Source organism: Podarcis melisellensis (assembly GCF_964234715.1).
Source record: "Podarcis melisellensis genome assembly, chromosome: Z".
NCBI classification, from domain to species: Eukaryota; Metazoa; Chordata; class Lepidosauria; order Squamata; family Lacertidae; genus Podarcis; species Podarcis melisellensis.
In genome coordinates this window covers 10,067,817-10,088,119 of record NC_138547.1, presented here as the reverse complement: position 1 = coordinate 10,088,119, position 20,303 = coordinate 10,067,817, and the positions used below count along the sequence as shown (strand labels likewise).

At 44.4% G+C, this 20,303-nt stretch overlaps 1 protein-coding gene across 2 annotated transcripts in view; it reads left to right on the top strand.

Annotated features, from left to right (window-relative positions):
• PHF19 (PHD finger protein 19) overlaps positions 1-20,019 on the top strand; it is a 30,553-nt gene extending 10,534 nt beyond the window's left edge. Inside the window, exons 2-16 of one of the 2 annotated variants that reach the window (XM_081896461.1) lie at positions 549-593; positions 701-895; positions 1,390-1,471; positions 5,046-5,141; positions 5,868-5,968; positions 6,653-6,801; positions 8,660-8,755; positions 9,015-9,083; positions 10,672-10,792; positions 13,121-13,188; positions 13,557-13,727; positions 16,153-16,237; positions 17,725-17,810; positions 18,393-18,491; positions 19,362-20,019. In XM_081896461.1, the coding sequence (XP_081752587.1) occupies positions 716-895; positions 1,390-1,471; positions 5,046-5,141; positions 5,868-5,968; positions 6,653-6,801; positions 8,660-8,755; positions 9,015-9,083; positions 10,672-10,792; positions 13,121-13,188; positions 13,557-13,727; positions 16,153-16,237; positions 17,725-17,810; positions 18,393-18,491; positions 19,362-19,710 (1,752 nt within the window). In that variant the 5' untranslated portion in view covers positions 549-593; positions 701-715 and the 3' untranslated portion in view covers positions 19,711-20,019. The remainder of the gene's footprint in view (positions 1-548; positions 594-700; positions 896-1,389; positions 1,472-5,045; positions 5,142-5,867; positions 5,969-6,652; positions 6,802-8,659; positions 8,756-9,014; positions 9,084-10,671; positions 10,793-13,120; positions 13,189-13,556; positions 13,728-16,152; positions 16,238-17,724; positions 17,811-18,392; positions 18,492-19,361) is intronic. The other variant, XM_081896460.1, reaches the window with a different exon arrangement.
• The last annotated feature ends 284 nt before the right edge of the window (positions 20,020-20,303 follow it).

Sequence of the window (20,303 nt, the reverse complement as noted above, 5' to 3'; positions counted from 1 at the left end):
GGGAGTTATAGTCTGTTCAGGGTGCTGAGAGTTGTTAAAAGGTAAAGGGACCCCTGACCATTAGGTCCAGTTGTGGTTGACTCTGGGGTTGCTGCTCTCATCTCGCTTTATTGGCTTCTGCGTCATGTGGCCAGCATGACTAAGCCGCTTCTGGAGAACCAGAGCAGCGCACAGAAACGCCATTTACCTTCCCACTGGAGCAGTACCTATTCATATACTTGCACTTTGAAGTGCTTTCGAACTGCTAGGTTGGCAGGAGCTGGGACCGAGCAACGGGAGCTCACCCCTTCGCAGGGATTCGAACCGCCGACCTTCTGATCGGCAAGTCCTAGGCTCTGTGGTTTAACCCACAGCGCCACCCGCGTCTCAGCCCTCTGAGAGTTGTTAGGAGACCCCTATTCCCTACATAGATATACAATTCCCAGAGTGGTTTAAGAATCCATCCTTTTCCTCATGGAACTCTGGGAATGGCCATTTTGTGTTATGTGTTATGTTGGAAGCCGCCCAGATATTATTATTATTATTTATTTATTTCATATCATATGCAGCTACCATTTTGTGCTTCGTGTGTTGTCACTTTCTTCGAGTTCCAGGTGGGCCTGCCAGCTGGAAAAGTTTGGTATCCCCTGACCTTCATTAACGAAGCTGAATTTTAAAATGTAAAAAATAATTTTAAAAAAAATTCATGTTTTATCACCAGTGTCCACTCAGGGTCATGGAGAGTGCCAGTGTTGAGCCTGTGCTTGCGGGCAGCAGACCTGTTGACCAATCCAGGGCGGATACAGTCGCCCAGAACCGTAAAAGCCGTCAAGAACTGATGCTCAAGCTAATGGAAGGACAGAACGTCTTGTGCTGCTGGACCGATGGGCTCTATTACCTTGGGAAGATCAAGAGGGTAAAGAAAGTGTTTTGTTTTTTTTTAATTAAAAAAAGCTTCTTTATTGGAAAAAATAAATCATTTTCCTGAGACCAAGAATGCTGGGTCCTATTCTCATGGAGAGTAACAAAACATCATTTATGCTCTTGGGAACATTAGGAAGATATTCACTTTTTATTCATATTCTGCACAGAGTGTGTGCAAATCAAATCAAAAGTAAGCACCTTATATTGCTGTTGCTTTCAATGAGAGGTTGAGAACACATCAGTCATAGTCCCACTGAAATTTCAGAGCAAAGTGAGGCAGTGGGGAGGCGGTGCCAAGCCAATGTAATAATGAAGTGGATGGGGTGCTTGTGGGACATCGGTTTTCTGCCCTCCAGGCCCACCAGCTGAAGTAATTGTTTCGTTCCACCTCATTATTGTACCAGTCTTGCTTGTGTTAATATCTTGTGTGAACCATTGGTTCTTAACAGTTTTTCTCTCTCTGCCCCCTGGTTTCCATATTTGCAGGTGAGCGGTTCCAAACAGAGTTGCCTGATGACCTTTGAAGACAACTCCAAATACTGGGTGCTTTGGAAAGACATCCAGCACGGTGAGTGAGTCTGCAGTCTTCTCTGGGACTTCTGCATGGGCCCAGTCTACATGCTGGTGGTAGTGGAACAATGAAGGGGGATCCTGAAGTGTGGGAGCAGAATGTACCATGTTAAATTTCAGGGTAGGTGGGTGCCATTTTGAAACACACAACGAGACTTCCTGAAACAAATGGCTCTACTGCAGAGCTTCTCCCTGATGTGTTAGGTTTGAAGGATCATAGTGTTTGAGAGATACTGGGTTTCAAGCCAAGAGAATCCAGACACCCACCCACCCCTGATTGTCAGCAAAACGGGATGTTTATTTAGGTGTTCCAAGGCTGGTGTGACACAACTGACGCAATCAGCAAGTAGGGAGACAGTGGGTGGCACACCAAATATGAAAACAGCACTTATAAGCAATGGCGCAGTAATGTCCATCTATAGCATTACTTTCACCTTCAGCTAAATTCTAATAGTTTTTCTGTGAGTCATAACATTAAGCTTCCAGCTTCCTTATCTCTTGCCCGACCACAACTTCTAATAACAATCCTTTGCTTACGTCCTGTTCTGTCTTTTTCCCATGGTTCTCCTGTAAACACAACCTTCACATACCAACCTTGACTTGCTCAGCTCATTGTGGACGATGGTCAGATTGATTATAAGGCAATTTCCTGTGCTCCCAACTTACAGGAGTTTTTGATGCTAGAACATAGGAAGCTGCCTTATACCAAGTCAGGCTATTGGTCTGCCTAGCTCAATATTGTCCACACTGAGTGGCAGCTGCTCTCCAGGGTTCCAGACAGGGAGTCCCCCCCCCCACTTTGGGGTTTTCTTGCTGGTGCTTTCTGCAACATGCCGTTGATACAATAATAGTGTAATAGTGGTAAATTTACTGGTGTGGCCACACACCATTCCTCTTTATTACTGCATTGGTGCTTATGAAGAGAGGCAGCTCTTGCATCATAGTGCAACAAAAGCAAGACAAAACCTGGATTTTTTATTTTGCTTGACAAACACCTTTTTTTCGCTTTAATAGTCATCAGATATTTTAACAAATAGTGCAAGATGAGACAGCAAGCATCTGGTGAACCAGAGCTAGGTCATCTAACTAATATCAAAGCTTTTCATCCAGATATTATTATATTTTGTTGAAAAGAACAATATCATAGAACCCCCTGGAAGATTTTGCTACATTCCTGTTGTTTTTCCTACAGATGTGAAGTTCCCCCCCTCTAAATTGATATTCCTGCAATCTAGTCTACAGACTAGATAAATCTGGACCATCTGTGGTATAAAAAAATTACAGGGCTTCAGTAGGAAGTTGTGGGCTGTGGCAAACCTACACTTAGGGGTCCCTGAAGCAAGCAGCAATGAGGTCTGGGTGACCACTGTCATCCTCTTCAATGAGGTTGTTCCACGACTGCTTACCACATAATTTTTTTTAAATGTAGTTACTACATCTTGGATTTTGATTAAATTTGCTGTGCTGGATTATCTCACTCGTTGATATCACTGGTGTGAATAATTCCCACACCTCCTGCCTCATAGTTTTCAAGTTATGGGGGTATGAAAATTAGAAAAATGTTATATACATGCAAGATGCATTATAGAATGATGAAATAAAACATAGAAAATACCACGGTCAATATAATCTTCTATTTTAGAGGCCTATGAAAATACGTACTACTGTACATGGAGCACATTTTACGAAACTCTCTTTTTCTAACTTTTCTAGCAACATAGTTACATATAGTTTCATCATATGAGAGCTTATAAAGAATAGCTTTGAAAAATTCATTTCGGCTTCACATCTCATGTCAGGCATTGTCAAGTACAGCTTAAGTGCAGCAGTAATATTGGGCAACATTTCAGTTACATGTTGCTCACATATAAGCTGAAGACCTCCTGCACATTGAATTTTAGATGGCATCTTTTATTCTGTGTTCTGGGTTTTCCTAAGGTGCAAATATTCTTTGAACTGATAATACCCAATTACTAATTTGTGGTCAATATCATCTTTGTAATATGATATTATCAGTTTATTACTGTCCACATCAATTTCAGAACTGTTCATCAGTTCTGAGAAGAATTTGAATCTTTTTTGCAATCTGCTCATATGGGCCAGTCCTCTTACTTAACTGGATTATCAAGCAGTCGGCTACAACTCTTTTCAAAATAGTACTGTATGGTTTTTCTCATCTGTTCTTCAAGTTGCTGATCCGCAGTATTTTTATTTGACTTTTTTGTTATCCAACACAACAGTGCCCCGCCTTATATTCCATGCTGTCTTCAGGCATTTTCCAGAGTTCTGAGCATATTCATCGAGTCAGAAAACCCACCTCTGATTTTATTTTATTTTAAAAATACATTAGTCACAGCAGAACAGCCAACTTACAGTGACACTACACCTTTGCAACATCTGTGCTGCTGTCTCTCAAACTTTGGAATTGTTGAAATACACACACACAAAAATTAATCGGTTTGAGTCGTGAGACTCAGATTGGATCTACTAGACCCAAAACGTTTAAACAATGAGGACTAACATTCCTTATGGGGCTCCTTCAGGATTAGAGGTCCTTAAGCTTAAGCTTAATTAGTTTCAAAGTCATTCTGCTCCTGGCTATGGGGCATGCACCAATTTGAAACGAAGCCGTATGTCCATCCTGAAATTTTGCTGGCACAAGAACTGTTATGAGCAAGATTATGGCTACATTTAAACAGACCTGACTTTCCCCCAAAGAATTAAGGGAGCTATTAAGGGTGCTGATAATTGTTATCCTCCCCCCCCCCCGAGCTACGAGTCCCCTGTGAAGGAGGGATTGATTGCTGAACCACTCTGAGAATTGTAGCTCTTCCGCTTTAAAGATGGTGCTTTATGTGTGTGAAGGTGGCCTGCATATAAGCGCCCCAATACCACCATGAGCAGAAAACTCACCACCGGCGTTATATAAAATGTATTTCTGGAGGGGACCCTGATATAAGGCTTTTTCATTTTTTTATATGAGGTGGAAATCTCCCAGTGACAGTAGGATTGGGCTTCGATACGATACAATAATCTTTATTGTCATTGTCCCATACAGAACAACGAAATTGAAAAAAAAATCTACATCAGACAATCAGAAACCAACAAGCTTGCTATCCCAGCCTGGTTAACCCTCTAAAAACTCTGATACCCCATAATTAAATACAATATACTCCCACAGAGACTACCTTACACTGCCTTTAAAACCAAAATCGCATTTGGATAAAAACTGTTTCTTAGGCAGCTAGTCCTAGTCCTTATAACCCTGTACCTTCTTCCAGAAGGCAGAAGCTGAAAGAGGTCGTTTCCGGGGTGCGCACTATCCTGCGCTATCTCTGCAGCTTTCTTATAGCACCTGGAAGCATAGATTTGATCCAAGGTGGGAAGAGTGCACCCAATTATTCTCTCCGCAGTCTTTACAACCCTGGACAGCATTGTTTTTCCCCTGACCATGCAGCTCCCAAACCACACAAACAGACCATGGGTTAATACACTCTCAACAGTACAATGGTACTCCATCCTTTTCCCAAGCGGTTGTGGCGATTGCTGCTGACATTCGTCTTCTTTTTCAGCTGGTCTCCCTGGTGAAGAATCAATGTGTAACATCTGTATGGAAAAGACAAAATCCCCTCTGAATGACATACTGATATGCGGGAAATGTGGACTTGGTAAGAAGAATGTCCTGGAAGTTCCACCACCCTGTGTTAGGGGCTTGGGGGGCGGTGAGGCAGAAAATGGCAGCAACGAGAATGCCCTTATCGCTCAGCAAGCTTGCTGTATCATTATTAGGTTAGCAGGAAGTCTCTTTAAAAAAAAAGCCCTGTTCTCCAGATCGAAAAGGTTCCTAAAGTGGCATGTAAGAATAATAATAAGATGATTCCCCCCCGCAACTCTCTGATGCCCCAATTTTGCTTTTTTCCTCCTCCCTCCCAATACCTTTTCCTTTCATGTTATGCACTTTAGTTTTCTTTCTGTCAAGGAGACTGGAAAGCAAGCTCCCTCCTGCTGCTCTTTGGTTGATGGATGGGGCCAGACTCCTGTGCCTCAATAGGAGAGCAGCCTCCGAGTGGCCCTTAGATGGCTGCAGCCTCCTGCTGGTGCCAAGAAGCTTCCCTGGTGGACATCTTGCATTTCTTTCCTTTGGTCAGAGCTTGGCAGTGGCATGCTGAGTGACATTCCTAGGAACATAGGAATCTTCTTAAGCTGAGTCACATCATCCAGCTCAGTATTTCCCAGTGTTGACATTTCCCAGCACCCTATACAAGCTACAGTTCCCAGGAATCTTTGGGAGGGGAGCTATGCACTTTCAGTGTATGGTGTGATGGATCCAGCCTAGTGCAACCCTGTAGAAAGTGCTCAGCCTCTTGACGTAGTTGCAAAACTTTGCCTCTCAGGTTTCCACCAGCAATGCCATATCCCAGCAGTGAGCAGCGATGAGAGTTCCTTGGATTCATCTTGGTTCTGTCGGAGATGCATCTTCGCCCTGGCTGTACGGGTGAGTGATAGGATTCAAGGAATGCTTTCTGCTAGCTCTCGTTTCGGGAGCATACAATCTCTGGGCAGATGCTTCTTTATGGATGCCCCTATGTGAAAACCTAGTAATTGCTAGTGGTGGATCAAACCTAGTGTGCTGTCTCTGCCAGAGGACAGCCAGAATATTATTATTTTTATAAGTCAAACCATTGATCCATCCAGTTTAAGCTTTGTTTATGCTGACACCATTTCTTCAAGATCTCTCTCTCTCTATTTAATTTATGTATTGATACGTATTCAGAGATATACAAAATTGCATATCCATCACAAAGTATCATGTTATAATATACTGATACAAACAGCTACTTAATCTGTAAAAGAACGTAGGAAGGAAGAATAAAAGAAATAGGAAAACCTAAAGAAAAAAAACAAGAGAGGAGATTAAAAAGTATTAGAGAAAGAAAAACTGTTTCAAACGGGTCCTTCCTGGATATGGAACCTTCTGCATGCAAAGCAGGTGCTCTTGTCAATGAAATAATAATAATAATAATAATAATAATAATAATAATAATAATAATAATAATTTATTTATACCCACCCCAGCTTTGCTCAGCATCCCCCCCCCGCCACCATTCATCCTCTAGCACCTGCCACTCCCTGACGCCTTTTTGCGGTCTGAACCTTTTGCTACTTTTTGCCTCTGCAGAATGGTGGAGCCCTGAGGAAAGGCACCATTGCGAAGACGCTGCAACGGATCAAGATGGTGCTGTCCTATAACCTGCAGGAGCTGGAATGGGACTCTCACCACAGAACCAATCACCAGCAGTGCTACTGTTACTGTGGCGGCCCTGGCGAGTAAGAGAAACAGAAACGAAAACAAAGGGGGGCACCCAGGAGAGGGGGGCATGTCTGAGGAGATGGAGCTTTCTGAAGACCTCTGACAATAGGGAGCAAATCTATCCTGGCCTTTTCTTCTGGGGGGGGGGGTCTTCCTTTGGAAATTTAAGCTCCTGAATCATGTGGTGGTCCACATCTGCAGGGGTGCACATGCAAGCTTTAAAATGTGTGTGTCTCGCACAGCTAGATAGAGAGGCTTACCTACACCACGACTGGGAAATGACTGGCCTGGGGTCCTAATACGGCCCTCCAAGCCTCTCTGTCTGGTCCTTGGGACTCTCTCCAGGCCACACCACTTATGGGCCCTGATTTGCACTCCCATTGTGTTTCTGCCTGGCTGGAACCACAGAGTCATATAATTGTAGAGTTGGAAGGGACCACGCGGGCCATCTAGTCCAACTCCCTGCAATGCAGGAAACTTTTGTCCAATGTGGGGCTCAAACCCGCAACCCTGAGATTAAGGGTCTCATGCTCTATCGATCGAGCTATGCCCACTTCAACATGCTTTGCAGAAATATAAATCAGTTAAATTGCAGATGAATAGTGGACCAGTTAAATTAAATAAGTTACAGCAGTTAGCAAGTTTCTTGTCTTTTAGATGAGGCATGTGTGTGCCACTGGCTTGGAAGAGGCATCCCTTGCCGATATAGATAGATGATGATAGATAGATAGATAGATAGATAGATAGATAGATAGATAGACAGACAGACAGACAGAGATAGATAGATAGACAGGCAGACAGAGATAGATAGATAGATAGATAGATAGATAGATAGATAGATAGACAGACAGACAGACAGACAGACAGACAGATGATTGATTGATTGATAGATGATAGATAGATATAGATAGATAGATGATAGACAGACAGAGATGATAGATAGATAGATGATAGATAGATAGATAGATAGATAGATAGATGATAGATAGATAGATAGATAGATGATAGATAGATAGATAGATAGATAGATGATAGATGATAGATAGATGATAGATAGATAGATAGATAGATAGATAGATAGATAGATAGATAGATGATAGATAGATGAATGCCTCTTTTAAGATGGTGCTTACCGTCTGCAGTTTTTCTGACTTGCACTAAATTGGGAACACCTCATATAAGAGCCTTACTGGATCAGGCCAACGGCCCACTTAGTCCAGCATCCTGTTCTCACAGTGACCTACCAGAAGGTCTAATGGGAAGACTGCAAAGCATGAGCACCATCTTCATTAATTCAGAGTTCAAAGCAGAACTCATGTAACTGAATGCTGGAAGACTCAGGACAGATAAAAGTTGCACACAGTCAAATTCTGGAACTCACTCCCACAGAGTGCAGTGATGCCGACCAAGATAGATGGCGTTAAAAGAGGATTAGACAAGTTCATAGAGGAGATGACTATCAATGGCTACTAGCCATGATAGCTATTCTGTGGCCACTGTGAGAAAACAGGGTGCTGAGCCATTGTGCGGATCCAGGAGGCTTTTCTTACGTTCTTCTGAGTTAATTCAGACTTCCTCAACCTGGCACTCTTCAGATGTTAGACTACAACTTCCATAATCGTTGCCCATTGGCCATGCTAGCTGGGGCTGATGGTAACTGGGAGTCCAACAACGACTTGAGGGTCCCAGGTTGTGAAGGACTGATTTAATCTTACTCACCAGTGGGGTATTTATTTTCAGCCCAAAGGCCGCAATTCCTCATCAGCATCCTTCTGGGAAACCCATGCTAGTACTGTGGTTGGCAGACTTGAGTAGGGAATACTCCACAGGTGTTGCAACTCTCACCCGGTCCAACTAAGTTTCTTTCCCCTCCAGGTGGTACCTGAAGATGCTGCAATGTTACCGTTGCCAACAATGGTTCCATGAAGCCTGCACACAGTGCCTTAGCTGCCCAATGATGTATGGAGACCGGTACGTCTTTCCCTCACCTTCTTTGGTTTGCTGTGTTGGGGTCCCCTTTCAGAGGGAAGCTTGGAGGAGAATGATAAAGGGAGAGGGCCTTTCTGGTGGTGGCTACAATCTGTGCAATGTTCTCCCCAGCCTGGCACTTTCACTTACATCTCTTTTTTTTGCTTCATACCAGAGCAACATCAGGTATACAATGCTGCTAATATGAGTTAAAGAAAGTTCTGCTTGTTCATTTATTTGTTTTTGTTTTTTTAACTTTCAGGTTTTATGTTTTCTGCTGCGCGGTGTGCAACCAGGGCCCAGAATACATCAAACGTTTGTCTTTGAGATGGTAAGGCAGAGGAAGAAGCACACTCTCAGCGTTTATTATTGCGAAGGAAATCAGCTGTATATAAGCAGCAATATTTATTTTCTATTTGTTTATAGAATATTTTATTTGTAGTGAAATAAATACGGTTCCAGCAAAATTTGTAGAGCAGTGGACCACCTTTGTTTGGTTCTATAAACTCATCCTGAGTGCTCCCCCCACCCTGTATAAATCATTATTCAGAAATAATACCCCTCCGCCACTAAGGAAGGCAATAACATAATAAAATTCCGAACAGTAATAATCAATTGCACATTCATTCAAAATAAAACAAAAACTATTTAGTTTAATTAATTCAACAAAACTGATGAACTTCATCCAGTGGTACTAGCTTTTCAAAGTTTGATAGTCTTTTTCATCTCCAGAGCTCTGCTACTGCTGCCTTGCCTCTTAACACCCTCCCACTGGTCCCCTTGGAGGTGGCACTACTCACTTTGGGGAACCCCTGCTACAGGGTGTGACATGCTTATATCATACATACATACACACATACATACATACATTTTATTTATATGCCACCTTTCCACAGTCAAACCATGCTCAATGGGCCTTACAACATGCAAGAACACATTACTGCAACATAACAATAGTAGTCATAAACAGTAAATAAAACATCAAAAAACATAAATCACAAGATCTTAAGAAAAGATACAAAAAACCCTGTACTCCTGCCCTCCCAGGCCAGGTGGAAAAGACCTGCAAGGCGTATAAGAAGAAAACTGATCAGGGACACTGTCAGATAACTAGATCATTGAATGCATTGCCAATGATTCAGCTGTCTGTGAAATGGCCTCCTCATAAGTAAGCATGAGCAGCCAGAGATCTACATTAACCCCACTTCTATTTACAGGCACTTACCGAAATAACCCTGTTTAGTATGAACTCTTAACAATCCTTCTGTGTTGCGTTAGGGGCTTGGAAAGAGCCAAGGTGTCAGAGATGTCCTTTGGAGTCTTTCTTATGGGAGGCAATCTGTAAACTGGTAGCGGTAAAGAACGTGGCAATTATGCAAGGAGCAATATCTCCACTGCATTTAGGGATGAGGGAGAAATTCGATTCAGGTCTCGCTTAAAGGTGAACCTACCTAATCTATGATTCCCAAAACAAAATGGGAAGTGAAACACTGCCACCTTCAGAATTTGCTCTGCTCTGAAATTTGCAATGCAGCTCTCCTGCCAGGTAATGTGTACGAGAATTCATATGCTGGAATAAAAGCATGGTTAAGAATGCACATGTAAGTGAAAATAGACTCCTGGAGCTACAATCTCTCTGGGAATAGAGGTTGACTGCTAAACCACTCTGGAAGTTGTAGCTCTGTGAGAGGATTGGGGGCCGGCTAATAACTCTCAGTGGCCTCAACAAACTCCCCGGATTTTTTGGCAGAAGCCAAGACTGTTTAAAGTGGTATCACTGGGCTTTAAATCTATGGTGTTCATGTGGCCATAGTCTAATATCCGCATAGTATTTATGCAAACAAAATCAGGATGAATGCTCTGTGAACAGGTCCTCTGCAGGAAACCTTGGTCATTCTGTTTCCTTTTACCACGCACAGGGTGGATCTCGTGCATCTTGTACTCTACAACCTGGGTGTCCAAAGCAAAAAGAAATACTTTGACTTTGATGAAATCTTGACGTTTGTCAATCAGCGCTGGAACCTTCTGCAGCTTGGGAAGGTTAGTGGCAGGGCTGTCAAACCAGTAAAAGCAGGGCCATGGAACTACTAGCCTTCTAGATGTTCCTGGACTACAACTCCAGTAATTCCTGAACTTTGAGCATGCTGGCTGAGGTTGATGGGAGTTAGAACCCATTGGCAATCTGGATGGTCAAAGTTTCCCACTTCTGCATTGAAAGAAGGAGGGTGACAGAGCCATTGAGAACCCTGCTTGGTTCCATTTACAACTTCAAAGCTGGAACGTGGGCTCCACCTTGTGGCCGTAATCAGAATGTTCACTGGTATAAGTATATATGTTGCCATTTCAATTTAAAATAAACACAGTTTGAATAAAAAAGAGTAAATATCAGTAAATGCTAAATTAATATTTGGGGGAAATGAGGAGCTGTGAATTCAGAATCTCAGCCTTTTTTTTTAAGCTGCTAGCCCTCAAGGAACCAAAGAATAATGTTTGGCCAACGCTTCAAGAAACCGCAGAAGCCACTTGCAATACCCCTGCCCCTTTCAGCTTCCATCGGGGGAAGGCTTGCAACTCAGTGCTTGGGCACATGCATTGCATGTAGAGACATTTTCAAGTCCAGTCCCTGACATCTCCAAGTAAGATTGAGGAAGACCTCTGTCTGAAACTCTGGAGGGCTGATGGCACTCAGTATCATACAGAGCTAGATGGGTCAATTGTCTGACTCTTCACAAGGCAGCTTCCCATAGCCATGATGTGGGGCCAGGAGGGGGCTTGTGCAAAGGCTTGCGTGCCCCCCCAGCAATATTAAACTTTTATTGATTTTTTAATTTTTAATTAAAATAGTAAGGCTTCAAATGAGCTAATAAAATATCACAACCAGGCTGGCTTATTCTTTGGGCTTCAGTGGGACTTAGGCTGCGCCAGTGCTTTTTTCCTAGGGAAAAAAGTTCCAGTACTCACCAGCAAGCAGGGGGAGAGGCCAGTGCGTGGGGGAGGGGTGTGGGGTGATGCCAAGGCTGGGCTGTAAGGGCAGATTAGCTGCTTGATGCTCCCTTGCCTACCTACCAGGGCGCTGCCACCCAAGTGAAGAGACCTCCCCTGCCTGGCTTTGGGTAGGAGGCAGTAGGGTTCCAGGATCTTGTCACAGCATCATGCCTCCTTCCCTAAACTGGGCAAATGCTTCCGGGGCTTGGGGAGGGAGTTGCAATGCTCTGACAGGGTCCTTACCCCCCCCCCAAAGGTGAAGGTAAAGGTAAAGGGACCCCTGACCATTAGGTCCAGTCATGGCCGACTCTGGGGTTGCGGCGCCCATCTCGCTTTATTGGCCGAGGGAGCCGGCATACAGCTTCCAGGTCATGTGGGCAGCATGACTAAGCCGCTTCTGGCGAACCAGAGCAGCACATGGAATCGCCGTTTACCTTCCCTCCAGAGCAGTACCTATTTATCTACTTGCACTTTGAGGTGCTTTCAAACTGCTAGGTTGGCAGGAGCAGGGACCGAGCAACTGGAGCTCACCCCGTCGCGGGGATTCGAACCGCCAATCTTCTGATCGGCAAGTCCTAGGCTCTGTGGTTTAACCCACAGTGCCACCCGCGTCCCAAGGGTGGTGGTACTGCATGCCATTCCCCCCCCCCAAGATCACTGGTTCTAACCATGTTTACTCAGAAGACTTCCCAGGTATATAGGGTTAGGATTGCAGCCTTAGTCACGACCAACTTTAACTGGGTTGGGGCCTAAAACTCTTGGATTTTGACTTACATCCAGATTTTGTGGGCTGCCAGGTCCCCTCAGCCCCACTGCCCAACATGGCCAATGATCAAGGATAATGGGGACCCACAGAGCCCCTCATCCCTGACAGCTTTCTGGTGCTGGCCCTGGTCCTAAGAATTCCCTTCCGCGGAACACAGAAAGCTGCCTTCTGCTGCTTCAAACCAATGGTCCATCTAGCTCACCACTGCCTACACTGACTGGCAACAGTTCTCTGGGGTTTCAGACGCGGAGATGCCAGGGATTGAATCTCCAACCTTCTGCATTCAAGGAAGCTGCTCTTCCACCATTAAAAGGCACCTTTAAATGGGCCTTTTCTTTGTTCCAGTCTGCTTCTAATCGATGATGCAGGTCCCTGTTTTTAAACTAACAGCTGCTTTTTTGTTTTATAAATTACTCTGAACTGTCTGAAATGTTTTATGCAGGCTGCTGGTCTGGAACAGGTTGTTTGTACTTTGCTGTCTGAGTTTTAATACTTGTGTTTTTATGTTTTAAATGTTATGATGCAGTTTGAGGAAGGCTGCCTTGAGAGGGCTTCTGACCCTTTAAAGCATCATTTAAAAAGAAATTGAAAATAACTAAGTAAGTTCTTCCTCTCAGCTGAAGAACACTCCCGTGGCAGAGAGAGCCGAACACCTCCTTAACGCACTAAACAGCTACAAAAGCAGGTAAGAGTAATAAAAGGGCTGTTTCTCCGCATCACTTTTATTGTGTTCCCTGTAATCAACATCTTTTGGAAAGTCTTTCCTGATGCCAATTTCCATTTGGTTGACCTGGAAGTCAGAGTTTGGAAAGGAAAAGGGTGAGATAGCCATCGCATGGAGGCTGACAAAAGTCTCGGAAAACCATTTCCCAAAATGCTGCCGAACCTGCAAGCGAAAAGCTTTTAATTAAAAGCACAGTAGACATTGCAAGTGCTAAAAACATTTTGCCAATCTGCAACCAGTCAGGGTGGCTTTTAGAATTGCATTTTCTTGGGGGGAATCACTACCAATTGAAAATTCAATACCAAACTTTACTGTCTGCTGCCTTTCAGATTTCTGAGTGGGAAGGAAATCAAGAAGAAGAAGTGCATTTTCCGACTGCGGGTCCGCGTCCCACCAAGCCCACCAGACAAACTCTTGCCAGGGAAGGTCCCAGAGCCGGCTGATGCCAAACCTCCTGAGCCGAAGGAAACAGAGAACCCTAAGTCCTCCAACCAAAGCAGGTCTGCACTTGAGCAGGGTGATGCTTGTGACCATAACTGTTTCCCATACATTTTTGTATCTCACCCTTCCTTCAGGGAGCCTTCTGAAAGACTCCTTGAGGTAGGCTAGGCTGAGAGATGACCAGTGGCCCAGGGTCACCCAGCGAGTTTTGTGGCCCAAGGGGGATTTGAACCCGCCTTGTCTAAGTCTAGTACTCTTAACCACTACACCATACTTCCAGGTAACAGAATGAGTCAGCCAGCTAGCCATCCCTCCCTCTCCTCCACCTCCAAAAATCTAGCAGGATGGTTTGTTCTATGTAAAAATATTTATATACAGTACTGCTGTTCATTAAAAGCTTTCAACAATTGCACAGAAAACCATGCAGTAAAAAACACGTAACAGGTTCACTGCTGGCAAGCGGGGCCAGGAAATTTGTGGACCATTTTGTAACTGTGAAGCCAAGCAATGGATAACTACTTTGCAGGGACCAATGTATGAGGTGACGAGGACTGGGTAATATCTGGTTTACAGCTAAATATGGCAATATATGACAATGTTGGAAATAAGGTGGGGGGAGCAGCAGCAGCAGCAGCAGAGATACATCACTTAGCCCTACCAGAGTGGGGGGCTTCTTTAAATGGGTCAGTTGAGGCACAGGAAGCTTTTTTGTGCCTCAGCTGAGTGAGCCCCCTTGTCGCTCTTGCTCACATGAGCCAGGGGTTGGGCCTTCTTTAAAATGGGAGAGCATAATTGGGGGGGGGGGGAGAGAGAGAGACAGAAAAGTGTGCATCCCACCCTCTGCAAAAGAGGAGAAGCAAAGGGTATGGACACGAGGGAAAGAGGGAGAGAAGGGAAGGAGGGAAGGAGGAAGGGAACTTGGGAAAGAAGAGGCTTAAACAACAGGGCAAGGTTTATTTCATTGTTTTTTGAATTCAGAATAACCCCATGGGGGGAAAAGAGGCTTCCAGCACCTGCCAGCCTGCTTTGCAAGAGAATCTCATGGCATTGTAGCCAGAGGAAAGTTCCTGGTCTGTGCCTGCGTTGTGGTTTGCTGCCATCTGCAGGATCTAACAGGAAGGGCAACAGACAAAAGTGTTCTCTGGCTTTGAGCAGTTTATATTATAGTCAGGGCAAATATTCTGAACCAGTGATTACGATGTGGATTTCAAACCAGTCCTCACTTATCTATCACCATATTGCCCAGGTCTACAGGTACCCCTTTCCCTGTGTTTACTCTAGGATCATGAATGTCAGAGAAAGGCCATAGCACAGTGGCAGAGCACCTGCTCTGCATGCAAAAGGTCCCAGGTTCAATCCCTGCCATCTCCAGGTTGGGCTGGGAGATTAAATAAATAAATAAATAAATAAATAAATAAATAAATAAATAAATAAATATTATTTATATCCCACCCTCCCCAGCCAGAGCTGGGCTCAGGGCGGCTAACACTAGTAAAATTAATAAAAACACAATAGGAAAAAACCCCAATTTAAAATACAGGTTAAAATGCAATATTAAATTCAGCCTCATTTTAAAAGTAGCCCATAAATCAAAACCGTAAGGGGAGGGAAATATAAGGGTCAGACTGAGTCCAAACCAAAGGCCAGGCGGAACAGCTCTGTCTTGCAGGCCCTGTGGAAAGATGTCAAGTCCCGCAGGGCCCTAGTCGCTTGTGACAGAGACTCCATGTCTGAAACCCTGGAGAGCCACTGCCAGTCAGTGTCAATCAGAGATCAGTGACTGGTGCTGCTCCCAAGTATTGTTGGACTTTGACTCCCCTCAGCACTACCCAGCATGACTAATGGACAAGGATGATGGGAGTTGGAGTCCCACAACATCTGGAGAGCCGACCTTGGTGCTTCCTCTGTCACTATGAATAGCTATTACCCTCTGCTTCCAAAGTTAGAATCCCTTTATGTGTATTCAGTCATCAGCATCATTACTGATGTCTTTTTAATCTTACTAATTGTATTTCTTACCTGCCTTTTGCCATAAGGTCCCAGGGTGGGCTACAGCAATTTAAAAAACACAGTAGTATTTTTGCTACTGCAAATTACAGTCACAACAGTAGGGTGCATCCTATATATATGTTGAAGGCCATTCAGCATATGATGGAAACTATGTAATGAAGGTTTCAGCTGCACCTCTGTGGGGAGGGAATTCCACAACTCAGGGGCTGTTGCAAAGAAGGCCCTCTCTGAACTTCTGAGGGTGGTGGAAGTACTGAAAAGGTCTTCTGCCTGTTGATCAGAGCAGCTGCAAGGATCTGTAGGGAAGGAGGTTATTTGGATATGCAGAGAAGGAATGGTGCAGATCTTGCCATTTTGCCCAGCTATTATGGAGGTGAAAAATGAGAACGCAACCAGCATGGGAAAGGAAAACCAAAAACTTTACATCAAAAGTATACTAAATCTGTCAATTGTTCCAATATTGTTTTTCCACAGTTCGACACCGCACAATGTACAGATGAAGAAGAAGAAGAAGAAGGGGAAAAAGGCAAAGTTCCTCTTGGATGATGCGATTCCAAGTGTTAGTTTCTTTATTTTCATTTTTTGAAGAAAAGAAGCTGCCCCTCACTCAGCCCAGAGTGGTTGAATAATGGTGTTCTTCTTAGCAGCAGCTAAGGGCTGTTCACAGTGCCAGTTAGATACGCCCTTTTCCAAAGCACCTGGCTGCATTTCCACCCCAACCTTGCCCTGCTTCCATAGTCAGTCAGCATCCTATGACCATTGAGCATGCTCAGTTCTCATTATACTTCAGCATTCCGCATAAAAACAAGTGGAACCTGCAGTATAATGTTGCAGTGTGGAGTGCTTCTGTTCAGTGTTCCAGTTACTCTGTTCAACTTCTTTTCTTATTTGGTGTTCCATTCCCCTTGCCTTCCAGCACTCAGGCATCATTCCATACCTACTCAGCATGCTTTCTCACTGAGCTGTTTATGGGTTCCTCTTAAGATTCCCTCTTACCCAATATTTTTCATACTTCTTCAAATATTTCAGGTTCCCCTGAGCTTGCTGTTATCTCCCTCTTCTGCTGTTTTGGGCATGTAAAGATCAGTGCTCAGAGAATGAGCTTGCTATTATTAGCATACAGGACAGCGCCACCACTTTGCCTGGCACAGTGCAGAATGGTGACAATTTAGCTCCCTGCCTAGAGGAGCTTACAGTCTGAAATTTGACACTGGAGATGACCGAGGGAGGGGGCAGCAGCAGGATACCAAGCAAGGGTGAACGGGAAGAACATGTGTTTGGTTTGATTGCACATATGTGAGATGTGTTTCAGAATGGGACGGGGGCTTGTATGCTTGCACCAATGGCTTCACAAGGGCGGGGCGGGGCTGGGGAACAATTTTAGGGGAGGCAGAGGCTCCGGAGCAGCAGTTGGCTTGCTTCTGTTTCAGGCTATTTAAACCTGCTGTTAAGGCACAAAGGGTGGAGGAATCTAGCCGAGAGAGAGAAAGAGAGAGAGCTGACCTTTGGTCATGCTATACTGCTTGAGCACTGGTCAGGAACCTTTGGCTTGTAGGCCACTAGCCCTCTCCCTCACCCCCATTTGACCCAGCAGGCCATTCCAGCTCAGCTCTTTGTACCTGATACTGCATGCAGTGTCAGGTGTGAGGGCAAATAAAGCCATGGCTGGGTCAAAAGGGGGTGGGTTGCAAGCACCCACAAAGTTCCATTCATGGAGCTTTGCATGCTTTGCAACCAATCAGATGGTTAGTGTTGGCAAAGCTCTGGAAGGGCTGACTGTCAGCTGTTTGGTGGCAATTGCAAAACACCATGCCTTTGATCATGCACACACAAAAAAGGTACACCTGGTGTCACTATGACATCTGGATTAGCAAGTGGGCAGCCCCATCCATCTGTTAAAATTAGCCCATGAGGAGTGAGAGATATAAGCGTCCAGTCTGTCGTTGAAATCAAACTCCCCACCTCTCTGCTTGATAATATCTGTATATATTTGTAATGGAGGTTTCTGTTTTGCCATCGTTCTGTTCTTCACATCCCGACTCTCAGACTGATTTTGCCTCTGCTTGGAGCACAAACCATCACCTGGCGAGCATCTTTGACTTCAACGTGGACGAAATTCAGAGCTCGAAAAGGTAACAGGACCAGGCGAGGCTTGGAGCAAGGCTGTTGGAAGGCGGGGGGGGGGCATAGCCCAGTGGAAGACCACATGCTTTGCTTTTATTTACTTTTTAAACACATATCCTAGCCTTCCTCCCAAAGGAGCCTAGGGCAGAAAATAGACCCACAATTTAAAAGCAATTCCCACCCCCCAAAAAAGTTAAAACGTGCATAAAACAATTGCAGTTTAAAATACCCCAGAAGCATTTATGATTAAAAACGTTGTTCCTGGGTACCCAAGAAGAGTATGATTGATGCCTGTGTATGCCACCAAATGCCTAGATAAGCATGAATGTTTTCAAATTCCTCCTGGAAGTTGATAATGATGGAAACAGGGGCATATCTTGCAGGAAGGCTTTCCACAAATGGGGGTTGGGGGAGAGAGAGAGAGCTCCATTCCCAGGTGAAAACTTGGCAAAGCAAGGTTTGCAGACACTTGCTCAGAAGCACTCTTTTATATGATGATGACATACGCTGTGTGACAGAGCCTCTGCTTAAGCTGTTGCTCAGTGCAGTTTGACTGTTTCCCTGCTCATGTTTTTATGCTTTTTCCCCAGCGGAAGCTCGAGCCAGAATTTCTTTTCTGACGTTGATACGGCGACGGATGCCGCCAGTACTTCAGGTTCAGCCGCAACCAGCGTGTCCTATGAAACAAGGTGGGAGGCCAGGGGCTATCTTCTGTTTTCGTTTTTGGGTTCAGTGTGGGCTGTCTTCTATTTACTTTAAAGATGGCGCTTGACACCTGCTGTTTTTATAAGCACGTCTATCTGCCCATCAAAATGCAACATGTATATGTACTTACTTAAGAGTTACGCACTTACTTAAGTGGGACTCGTAATTTGGAATGGTTTTTAATTGATTCATTTAATGTGACCCTGTGGCCCTCCAGATACTTATATGTATTTATTTGTAGAAGTATTTCTAGACAGCTATTCTTGAAAACATATCAGAGCAGTTAACAACAGTCACACATAAAACCATGCAACAAAAGCCATATAACAATTTTTAAATGGGGGATCAGCTAACTATTATGGAAAGATGTGCTCTAAATTTGGAGGGGGTGATGGGAGCTGTAGTCCATCTGGCAGCCCACAGAGTCCCCATCTCTGTTCCAAACCATCTGTCAGCTAAACAACCACAGCCGTAACTTAGCAATATTATTCTAATATTTATTCCCCTTCCTCCCTTCCCCCTCCCCTTTTTATGAAGATTACCTGCTCTGGGATCCCACAGCTAATTCTCCCCTGGTCTCCTCGCTGGACCAAATAGGACTAATTTAGCCAGCTAGCCCTGGTGATCATCTAATGTTTATTGGATGGATTTCCCCTCTAAATTGATTTTTGACTTCTAAATTTATTGTTATTCACGTTTTATACTGTATTTTATGCTGTTTTTTTTGTTGCATCAATTAAGTGTTTTAAATTTGTTGTTAGACGCCCTGAGCCTGGTTTTCTGAACCGGGAAGGGCGGGGTATAAATAAAAAATTACTATTATTATTCTAATAATATTATTACATATTACCTAGAAGGACCCTGGGCAGCCGGAAGCGTAAGATGACATGCAGAAGCTACACACCTATTGAGACGAAGCAGAGATGTGTGGAGGGCCCCCAGAAGGTCACACCTGGCTGCTCCTCAGAAGAAAGTGAGGCAGCCGGGGGCCCAGATCGCCCAGAGAACCCCACCCAGGGTCATGCTTTCGGGAGCCTGAATGAAGGCAACTCACCGTCCTACCTCAGATCATCAATCAACAACTATTTTGGCGCTGCTGGCAGGATGGTGTGTGGGGAAAAGTACAAAGTGTTAGCCCGTAGGGTGAACCTAAATGGCAAAGTTGAGTACCTGATAGAATGGGAGGGCACTACCCCCTACTGAGTGTCCGGGGTGGTTTGCCCTTGAGAAAAGAAAAAGTTTGGGGGAAATAAACTCAGAGGAGTCATGCGATCAGATGTAAGCTACGTTATGCTTATTTTGGGCACTCTGGGGTGGGGTTTGGGTAATACTTCGATGAGGTGCCTTCAAGTAGGCTTCGTTGAAAGAACGATTTTTGTAAGCTACAGATCAAATGGAATCATGTTGCTTTGTAACACTGCTTCTCTAAAAGGGTGAGAGAAGGAGTGAATGGGTACAAACAATGTATTTTATTTGTCGAAAGAAGGACAATACCTGCCATTTCCAGAAGGCCTCTTCCAGAGGGAAACTGATGCTGTCATTTTGGGATGGGACGAAACTGTCCAGGTTGCTTAACCAAGCAGGGGTGGGTCCTTGTTCTTGGCAGGGAAGATGAAGTGACAGAAAGATGTAAGAATGGGGGTGGGGGAAAGATCCACCCACAGAAGCCAAGTTTGATAAGTGGGCAGTCTCTCCCACTGGTGACCTGTTTCTTGCCAATGCAATGATCAGCTGATTGTTGGGGAATTGCATAACTCTGGGTGATACTTTGCAAGCCCTGGCCAATTAGCATCAGT